At 37.8% G+C, this 10,570-nt stretch overlaps 2 protein-coding genes across 2 annotated transcripts; one reads left to right on the top strand and one right to left on the bottom strand.

The window, feature by feature from the left end:
• The first annotated feature begins 287 nt into the window (after positions 1-287).
• Positions 288-2,027, top strand: LOC148767368 (zinc finger (C2H2 type) family protein). Its single transcript, XM_088823770.1, has 4 exons — positions 288-465; positions 562-670; positions 755-817; positions 1,641-2,027. The coding sequence occupies exons 1-4, from the start codon at positions 381-383 to the stop codon at positions 1,741-1,743; spliced, it is 360 nt and encodes a 119-aa protein (XP_088679896.1). The 5' UTR covers positions 288-380; the 3' UTR covers positions 1,744-2,027.
• Positions 2,028-2,924: 897 nt separating this feature from the next.
• Positions 2,925-8,886, bottom strand: ABCB1 (ATP binding cassette subfamily B1). The gene is made up of 10 exons (XM_012990880.2): positions 7,945-8,886; positions 7,802-7,856; positions 7,524-7,699; positions 7,215-7,415; positions 6,861-7,120; positions 6,439-6,755; positions 6,140-6,363; positions 5,342-5,715; positions 4,413-5,127; positions 2,925-4,317 (listed from the first exon to the last, which is right to left on the bottom strand). Exons 1-10 carry the CDS (start codon positions 8,443-8,445, stop codon positions 3,058-3,060), a joined length of 4,083 nt encoding a protein of 1,360 aa, XP_012846334.2. The 5' UTR covers positions 8,446-8,886; the 3' UTR covers positions 2,925-3,057.
• Between the last annotated feature and the right edge of the window lie 1,684 nt (positions 8,887-10,570).

Here is a 10,570-nt window from a genome sequence, read left to right as displayed (position 1 = left end):
TAATTGATTAAGGGTACATGTTGATGATGTTCGTGTTACTAAATTAAAGTAATGTGTTTAAAACCTGCCCAACAAATTTTCAGAAAAAGCAAAATTCCTGTCCCAATAACTATATGGGCTTGTAATATTTGGACTAAATAATATAAACGCCCAGAAATAAATTAAAGTTAAAATGTTTAAAACCTGCCCATATACAAAAATGTGGGCCCAAATTTTGAGAAAAACAAAAATTCGGGCCCAATAACTATACGGGCTTTTAATATTTGGACCGAATAAATATATACGACGTCGTACAGGTCTGGAATAAATAGCAAAACCTTCGTCAACCACAATCTAGGGTTTCCAGTTTACAGTTTCCCAATCCAATCAAAGCAAATCTAATGGGTGGAAAGTGCCCCCACCGGAAAGTGAAGAAGCGCCGCTACTCTCATAAATCCGCTAGACGGACCAAATTCGAGCTCATGGATATCCTTTTCTATTTTTCTGTATATAAATATCTCTTAATTTTTTTTATTTTTTTTTACTCGAATGATTGTTTTTTCTTGACTGCCGATTGTTCACGCGACGACGCCGTTTACGATGAGCTTAAGAAATTGGATGGGGAGAGTAAATCATTGCCCGTAGATGAAGATCTTCCAGGAATGGGCCAGTTCTATTGTCTTCACTGCGAGTAATTTCCCACCGATTGATTCTTCAATTTTTTTTTATTTAATATTGATTTTTTTGGTTGCAAATTAATTTTATCTTTTTTCAGTCGCTATTTTGCTAATGTGGAGGTGATGGATGAGCATTTCAAAACCAAAAAGCACAGGAGACGGTACGTATACATTTGTATTTACTTCGTGTTCTTTTGAAGCATTTATCCATGGTGTATTCATTCTTATGAATTAACTGTGTTTCGATTCGATCGTTCTAATTTATGTGCTTCTTTCGATTTTGATTTTTAGCTTACTGGATGAATATTGAAAATTTTGAGTCTTGAATTTATACTAGCTTATTCGGGACTAATTTACATACAATTTCGTCCTTTGTTAATTGGATTTGTGTATCGCCTAATGTCAGGAATTACTAGTAAATTAAGCCTCGTTTCATCTTATAAAAATGATAAAGAATAAAGAAATCGTGTACTCACTTTGTGATATTTTGGGCGTTTGATTGTACTCCGCTGTGAAAAAATCGTGTCTGTTTTGTTTTCGGAATTTTCGGGTGTTTTAAATGTTACACTAATCAATTCTTCGGAAATTCTTAATTCTTATACTATTGATGATTCATTCTTGAGTAACTTTTGGTTAAATATTTTCGGGTGTTTAATATATTACACTAGTCAAGCTCTATCTCAAACGATTCAAATATTTATGTTTCAAATCCATGAGATACGAAAGGGTAATTTTGTCCAAATTGAGCTCTTATTATTATTATTATTATTACATAATATTCCCAATTTTGTTTTTTCAGATATCTTGAAATGATAGCATATTAATATTAATGAATACTGTAATCATGTTCGATCTAATCAATCTCATTGTTGAAACAAAATCAATTTACTGATGTTCATTTGAATGACATAGAAGTATGCATTTAAATATTAAATTTTTATTTATTTTTCGTATTAGAAGAACTAACTTGTATCTTACACACAGTGTGAAGATAATGCTGGGACCTGCTCCGCACACACAATTAGATGCAGATTTAGCTGCTGGGATGGGGATGCCAGACAATGGCCCAAAGTTAATGTCCATGTAAAAAATTACGTTTATCGGTTTTTTTTTTTATAAAGTCGAATGACCGGCATAAATTCTCATCTTTACTCTTAGAAGGTTCTAGGAGTTCAATTTTTGTGGAGATGCTGAACAAGTTCGAGGGGTAAAATCATGCGACAGTTTTGCTATGGCTATATGTACTTTTTTATGTTTCGTAGAATTAGTTTCTTTAGTCAGTTGTACCCTTTTATATGAAGGCTTTGTTTCGTTCGTTTATTTCTGTTACATGTTACACATTGTCATCGATTATTGCTAATTCAGTTCTAATTTCTGTTGTATTACATATCACAAATGAGTGACTTGCGGAATGGTGTATATGTTGTGTGGAACCATCATAGGGTTATCGTGGATGATTTACCACTTCTTAGAAATTTGTTATATTTTTTACGTAGAAATTGTTGCTTTTCGATTAGTGTAACATAGTAAGCTCGTTCGTCCACTATCTCTACTACTGATGCCAAAATGCATTTCCTCTTCTGCATTTTTTTTTGGGTCAAAATTATGGCTACTCTGGTTTAGTAGATCCGGTATTTTTTTTCCTCACACGCACACTAAAATCATGGGTCCTATGATCCTGTCATATACATGTAGGACGAACACGAAATGCAATAATAATAATAATAATAATAATAATAATAATAATAATAATAATAATAATAATAATAATAATAATAATAATAATAAATGCATGTATAGGCCATGATAATGTGTCTGTCAATTCCAAAAATCAAATCCACTTTAATCCTACCCGCATGCAAATGCAAACCACTAACCAACCATTCTTTATTACATCCTTTGTATGATTACTTCTATTGTCCCTTTGTCCTCTGTCCTATTTTTTCTTTTTTTCTTTTTTTCTTTTTATTTTCTTTTTGGGCGTTAGTAAGTCTTTTTCTACTTTGTGAATCTTGTTTTCCATTTGTGCAAACCAGCACGTGGAGTTGGCCAATAATGGTGTCCCCTTTCTCTCTCTACATGTACCTCTCACTCTTTTAATCATCATCTTCAATCCAAAGATGCTCAGACAACATCTCAATCAAAACCCCTCCTCCCATTATTTCGAATTTCTCCGATTATTTCACAGTTTCGTTAGTGTTTACGTGCGCGGTTCGCCATTGAATGAATTCGTTATCGGTGTTTGTTGTTATGCATAACCTCCGTGAATGTTTATAACCTCCAGATTTATAAAGAAAATTTTGATGATATGATTAGATAATCCACATGCCTATACTATATCAATAATATAAACAAAGACGAAAAAACGAAATAACGAAAAAAAAAATCATTCGAGAATCTATCAATGTGCGGAAGAACTTGATCCCGGTGTATTCACACCTTGTTGCGCATTACCGAATCTCTGCAACTGCGTCATCCGTGCGTATATTCCATCTGGATAATTCTTCACTAGATGGGAATGCGAGCCCTGTTCCGCTACTTTCCCGTCATCAAGAACCGCAATCACGTGCGCGTTTCTGATTGTCGATAATCTATGCGCGATCACGATTGTCGTTTTTCCCGCACAAGCCCGCTCGAGGGCCTCCTGTATGCACCTCTCCGATTCCGCATCGAGGGCGCTCGTGGCTTCGTCTAGCAACATTATCTCCGGTTTTCTCAAGAAAGCACGTGCTATTGCCACCCGTTGCTTTTGCCCTCCGGACAATTGTACCCCTCTTTCCCCGACGAACGTTTTGTACCCGTCCGGCAAGGAGGATATGAACTTATGGGCGTTTGCTAGTGTCGCCGCCTCGATAATCTCTGCCTCGGTGGCAGATTCGTGGCCGTAGGATATGTTGTCGTAGATCGTGGTGGCGAATAGGCATGGCTCCTGTGGGACCACCGCCATGTGGCGCCTCAGCGACTTCAAATTGTACTTTCGAATGTCCTTCCCGTCAATCATCACACGTCCGGACGAGGGCTCGTAGAATCTCTGTATAAGAGAGACGACCGAGCTCTTGCCAGACCCGCTGGGCCCCACGAGGGCCAGCGTCTTCCCAGCCCGGGCCCGAAGGCTCAAGTCACGGAAGATCAGTACGTCGGGCCGGGCCGGGTACGAGAAGTCGACGTGCTTGAATTCCACCTCGCCGCGTAGGCGGTCGGGGAGAGGGGCAGAGTCTTGATCATCCGGCTCGATTTCGGTTTTCCGGTCGATTAGGTCGAAAACGGAGCGCATTGCACGGCCACCCTTGATGAAATCGGGGGCGAGGGTTAAAGTTTCGGCGGCACCGTTGGCAGAAACCATGAGGACCATGAAGACGCGGATCGTGCTCGAGAAATCGGAGATTCCGTGCTTCACGAGCCAGGAGGCGTACCACAACCCTAATGCGTATGAGGCGTAGAGCAAGAATTGCGCGATCCCGTAACCGCTTCCGGCTATTTGCCCCTTCCAAAAGCAACGGCGGAGCGGAGTTTGCAGGCTCGACGTGAAAAGTCCGACGATTTTCGCCTCCGAATTGAAGGCAGCGACAGTCCGCATATTGGCCACCGCTTCCCCCGCCAGCTGTGTCGCCTTAGCGTGCGCCGCCTCTAGGTCGCCGGAAAATCCGGTCATGAACATCTTCTGTTTTTTTTTTCCCAAAAAGTCAAAGATTTTCAATCAATAATTAAAAAGAGGTAACCCGTAACGTAACTCAAAAAATAATTATAAAAAAAAACCTGCAGAACGGTAGCAGCGACAACGACGGGAAAAACGGCGACAAGAACTAGAGCGAGGCGCCATTGAAGAACAAAACCAGCTGTGCATGCAACCAACATAAGAGCGGAGTTCTGCATTATAACGGAAATTCTATCTCCGATTGCCGATCGCACATTATTGGCATCGAGCGCCAGCCTGGCGGAAACCCTAGAGCTCTCATTCTCCTCTTGATCGAACCATGCCATCTCGTTTTTCAGCACAGCCTCGAGCATCTTCTCTCTCACGCGCTTCGTCAGATTCTCTCCGACGGTATCCCAAAAATAGTGCTGCAACGTGTTGAATATAAGTGCCGCCGAAGAAACTCCGATGAGTAAATAGCAATATTTCGCGATTTCTTTAATCATGAACTTGTGGTCTGGATTGTAGTACACGCTGAGAACTGCACTTAGTACGTACGCGAAGAACGCGCTTAGAGAGCCGCAAATAACGGAGCCTATGGAGCCGATTAGAGCGTGGACCCACTCGGGAGAATTCATTTTCGCGAGACGTAAAAACGAGCTCGCCTGCTCTTTGAAGGCGAGCTTCTCGTGGCGGTAATTAGGGTATGCTGTGTCTAGTGAGAGGCTGAAATCGGACGTGGAGAAATCAGATAATCTTCTTGAGTACGGCGATCGGCCGTACGATGAGTTCCGTGTGATTATCGGTGAACTCACTGAGTTTCTTGCACTTGAAGGCCTGCATTGGATTATAAAATTTACGCATATCAATGTAATAAAGTTATCGGGTTTAGGGCTCGTTTGGTTGGATTATAAAACGAGCCCTTATCTTCCTAGTCCAATCATACAATCTTATCTCGACTAATTCTATTCCAGCAACCAAACGAGGACTTACCGAATTCAAATTCAAGTGTCGAAATAAAATAAGATTCAAATTATATTAATATTATTACCTTGCGCTGCTCTTTCGAGAATTAGTAATAGAAGCTTCGTGAGCTGCTTCTTGCATTCGTATTAGCTTAGCGTAGACGCTATTTTCGCCTCGAGCGATGAGGTCATCGTGGGTCCCGATTTCCGACACGCTGCCTTGCTGGAGTACAGCGACGAGGTCAGCTTTTCGAATTGTGGACAGTCGATGAGCAATCACTAGTGTAGTTCTTCCGATCATGAAACGGTCAAGTGCTTCTTGCACGAGCTTTTCCGATTCGGAATCCAATGCACTAGTCGCTTCGTCCAATAGCAGAATGGCTGGATTCTTCAGCATTGCTCTGGCAATAGCAATTCTCTGTTTTTGCCCGCCCGATAGCTGCAGCCCTCGGTCACCTACCTGTCGTTTTATCAAATGTAATCCGAGGTTAATTTTTTTATTTATTAAATAATTATTTGTATCTATAAATTTTTTACTGAATTTTTTTCTTGTTTTCTACATTATGATATTAATAGGAACATGACCAAACACCTGCATTGCACATGCATTGTTTTGACTGAAACCATGTTACCTATTTTTTATTTATTAATTCATTTTTTTATTTATTTAAATGCATGAACAAACACTTCCCACAATTTTGACTTGAATAAAAAAAATTAAAATGTTGGTATTGTTTTGTTTGACCAAATCTCCACAAAACCCCAAATGAAATAATATATCTGGACAACTTGTGGCTAAGTACATTGCATAGTTAATGATTTATTAATGGTAATTAATGTTTTATTTTAATTATTCAAAAAAGAAAAAAAGGAAGTAAGCTAACCTGAGTATCATATCCATCTGGGAGTTTAACAATGAATGAATGAGCATTAGCAACTCTTGCGGCTTCTTCGACTTCGATCGAACTCGCGTCGGGCCTACCTAATAATATATTTTCTTTAATCGTCGTCGCGAAAAGTGCCGGTTCTTGGCTCACAAGCCCGATTTGCTGCCTCAGCCATTTCAATTTAAATGTTTTTATATCATGCCCATCCAGCATTACTTGTCCTGTGAAATTTCAAGATTAATAATTAAAAAAAATAAAAAAAATTCAATGTCAAGATTGAGAAATTACTATAATACCTGAAGCAGGATCATAGAATCTCTCGATGAGGGACACAACCGTACTTTTACCAGAGCCGCTGCTTCCGACTAAAGCTATCGTTTTTCCGGCCGGAACAGAGAGCGAAAAGTTGTTGAGGATTTGAATATCCGGTCTCGAAGGGTACGAAAAGTCGATGTTTTGGAGATTTAATTGTCCGGTTATGGTTTCTAACTCCAAACCCGATTCGTTATTTCTGTCTACGGTCGGTTTGTGGTCGATAATTTGGTAGATTTTTGCCGCTGCAACTTTTGCCTTTGCAAATGCAGCCATACTTGGAGCTGATTGCCCCAAAGCCCTATTACACAATTAACAAAGATCATTTTCTTAATTCAAGAAACAATTTTTATTTTTTTTAAAAAATATAATCACTTGAGGATCAAAGGTTGTAATAAAAACTTACAGCCCACCGATCATGACGGCGAACATTGTCGAAATTGCGAGACCGCCATTAGTGAAATGGTGCCGAACTAAGTAACCGCCGTACCAGAGGAGAAGTGCATAGCAGCAAAAGACTGTGAAATAAGTTGCTCCTAATCCCAATCCTTTGGCTAATCCGATTTTGTAACCGATTTTCTGGGCTACTCTTAGCGATGAAGAATACGATTGTAACGCTCTAGATTCGCCGACGTATGCTAATACGGTTCGAATTTGAGCTATTGTCTGTAATAAGTAATAACACATTGTTTAACTCAGACAAAAAAACAGTGGAAAAACAGAAAAGAGTGTGTAATAAGTTCGATTTTTTATCGGGCACCTGTTCGGCTATATTTCCAGCTTGAGAAAGAGCATCTTGGCTCTTGCCGGAAAGTTTGGCTAATGTGGTGGTGTGGATGCCTCCGATTATCGCTATGAGCGGCACCACCGCAAGAGTGACCAGAGCTAACTGCCACACCGCCGTAAAACCGACAACAAATCCGGACACAAATGTCGCCATGTAGTGCAAGAAGTTTCCCAACTGAAAAATCAATTCAACAACAACAACAACAACAAAAATATATATCAAGAAACATTCAATCTGAATTTTTATTTTTCAAGAAAACCGAGGTTCTGCGTTCTTGATCACCTTTTCGCTAATGGCGTCTTGGACCATAACGGCATCGGTGTTAATGGCGAAAACAACGTCGGATGTACGAACATCGGTGTCGAAGTACTGAATATCTTGATTCAAAGCAGCTTCTAAATATTTGATCCTCATCTTCGTCGATTGTCTCTCTCCGGTCCACATCCAGCACGATATCTCTGCATAACCCCAAATCCAAAAAAATCAAAACCTCGTACCAATCGAAAAAAAAAATCAAAAATCAAGATTCAGAGTAAAGATCGAATTTTTTTTTTCCCCACCTGCCCATGAAGAAGCCCATATCGCAGCTCCCACAACAAGAAAGTAAAACGCATACTGCAAATATGAAAAATCATCAACCATCAAAACACAGATAAAGAAAACCGGAAAACCCGAAAACCGGAAAACCCGAAAGAGTAGTTACCTTCAAAACTTCTTGAGTCATCTTATCGAGATTATCAGCATTGGAGCCAAAAGAATTAACAAGATCAGCAAAGAATCTAAGGAACAGAGGCAACGAGCTCCCATGAACAACCGCTCCAACTGTACCAACCGTCATCAGAAAATAGTCCAGCCCATCTGCAAACCTGAACAGCTCCCCAATCCCGACTGACGGCGGCGATACCGGCTTCTCCGGCTCTCCACCGCCGTCTTTCTTCCCATCAGAGGTAGAAACCTCCATCTCCGGCGACGGAAAATCTAATTGTGTTGGTTTGACCTCTGCAGTTGCGGTTCCTGCAGTACGTGCAGTTGAAGTGTGGATGTTAATGTGGTTGGGAGCTTTAATAGAAGAAGAAGAATGGTGGTTGTTGTCAGATGGGGTAATATCTGACTGAGCTGACACAGCGAGTTCGAGGTCTTCGATTTCAGACCATCTCCACTGCTGCTCTATCTTCTTTATCTCCTCTAAATCTTCTTGTCTCATTTTTTTATTATTATTTTTTTTATATTTTCTTTTTCTTTTTTTTGGCAATTTACAGCAAAAACAAATTCAACCCCCCACTACTTTTGTTTTCCCACACTCTGTAAATACTTTAATTCTTTTTTTTAATAATTTATAATTTTTTATTTACATAATTACATTGTGTTTTTACAGTACCGTAGGGGGTAGGGGGCCGGGTGGTGGTTGCTTTTAGCTGCATAAGTAAAAAACACACACACACACGCACAAGTGACACAAAATTGACAGTGATGGGCATCGCCATGAGTGTGTGAGAGAGAGAGAGAGAGAGCTTTTCTTTTCTTTTCTTGTCTTTTTTTTTTCTTTTTCTTTTTTCTAAATTGATCAGTAGAGAGAGAAAGAAGAGAGAGAGAGAGGGGTAGGTTTGGCATCCGATCGAATACTAGTGTGTGTAAACTTGAGATTGGGTTTTTGACCAAAGACAGATTCCCATGATTATACTGTGCATGTATGGGCTTCGATATCCGACGGCTCAGATTCAAATTGGCAGACTTACGTAAAAAAAAAAAAAAAAAAAAAAGAATTTTTTTTTTAAGAAATTGAAAAACTATTGATAATTTTGATCGGAAATGTTATGGTAACAAAAATGGACGTTCTAAAAATTGGAATTTGAAAACTTGTTCAAACAAAAAAAATTGAAATCCAGTCAAAATTAGTATTAATTTTTAATTTAAAATTGGATCAGATACATTCCAAAAATCTATCAATTTTGTTCCAAAAAAATTTAGAAACATCAGAAATCAGAATTAAAAGATTTTGGAATAAATAAATATATAATATGTTTTTGAACAAATAAATGTGAAATACAGACATTTATTGTATAAGGAATGAAATAAATAAATAAAATATGTATTTTACAATTATGAATTTATGACAACTATAAACATTTATGTCGGAGTATAATTTAGTTGGACCAATAAATTTGTGCTCAAATCTTTACTTTGAGGGTTCTCCAACAATAAATTTAGCAGTGATTTTCAATTTTTATTTAAAATACCTTTATTTTTATTTATTTATTATTAATAATAATAATAATTGTTACTACCTTGACCAAAGTTAAATATTTGAGATGAAAAATGGTACGAAAGTCAATGTTCAAACTTCAAACTATTCCTCGTTGTCCGTCTCCTATAAATACGGCGGTATTTCTTGTACTTCAACCATATACTTCTTTCAATTTTCCTTTTTATTTCACCCTTGTTATAAGGTCAAATTACGAAAACTCCCCTAATGTTTTGAAAATTACAATCAGCCCTTTAACTATTAATCTTCTTACAAAATAAAGCATTATTCGCTGTCTTTTATTAATGAATGACCATAATAATTTAGTTTTCTGACAAAATAATTGATTACATATATCCAGGTGGTGTAATGAACTTGCTTGATCCCTTTAATGGTGGAAGTCTGTGGTGTATTACCTGACAAATTAGAGCTTAAATATTAAATCGTTTCAGGACAAAAATTTAGTGGAAAAAAATGAATTGGATTCAATTATATATTTACTTTCTGATGTGTTCTTATTATTTTTTATTTTTTTTTTAATATATATTAATTGCAGAAAAATAATGTTGGAGCACCTCACTAAATATAATCAGCTTAACGACAATTGAGGCTTAAGCATACATGTTGTCATTTTTTATTTAATTAATTATTCGAGTAAGTAAATGTTGATTAAATTAATGATGATAGTAAATTTATTAGTACTTATTATTTTCAGCTATGGACTGGTCAAGTAAACTTGGATCTGATTTGGTATCTGAAAAATCTAGCATTGTTTTGGTAAAGGGCAAATTACAAAGACCCCCTGAGTTAAAGTCTAATTACGAGAAAAAACCCTCATTGTTTGTATAATTATGAATACACCTTTGAAACTTAATAATTGTCTAAACTACCCATGTGTTAAAATAATTAAAGGGAAAATTGCAGTTTTCACTCCTCAAGTTTGCATGAATTTCACATTTGATCTCCTATGTTCACAAAAAATACATTTACTCCCTCATGTTTCAATAATTTAACATTTTTTGTCATTTTCGTCAATTTATCGTTAGTCTGTCAGTTAAGTCATTGATGGGTATAGTCTTGATTCCGT

The sequence above is a fragment of the Erythranthe guttata genome, chromosome 10 (assembly GCF_056151865.1).
Source record: "Erythranthe guttata isolate IM_541 chromosome 10, IM_541, whole genome shotgun sequence".
NCBI lineage: Eukaryota > Viridiplantae > Streptophyta > Magnoliopsida > Lamiales > Phrymaceae > Erythranthe > Erythranthe guttata.
This window is presented reverse-complemented; position numbering and strand designations above follow the sequence as displayed.

Bases quoted from the DNA above. Each gene is read 5' to 3' on its own strand.
- LOC148767368 (XM_088823770.1), top strand. From the start codon at position 381: ATGGGTGGAAAGTGCCCCCACCGGAAAGTGAAGAAGCGCCGCTACTCT. The intron at 466-561 runs ATATCCTTTTCT...CCGATTGTTCAC, and splicing joins GACCAAATTCGAGCTCATGG to GCGACGACGCCGTTTACGAT. The intron at 671-754 runs GTAATTTCCCAC...ATCTTTTTTCAG, and splicing joins TTCTATTGTCTTCACTGCGA to TCGCTATTTTGCTAATGTGG.
- ABCB1 (XM_012990880.2), bottom strand. From the start codon at position 8,445: ATGAGACAAGAAGATTTAGAGGAGATAAAGAAGATAGAGCAGCAGTGG. The intron at 7,700-7,801 runs GTGGGGAAAAAA...GGGGTTATGCAG, and splicing joins ATGGGCTTCTTCATGGGCAG to AGATATCGTGCTGGATGTGG. The intron at 5,716-6,139 runs GTTAGCTTACTT...ATAAAACGACAG, and splicing joins CAGATGGATATGATACTCAG to GTAGGTGACCGAGGGCTGCA.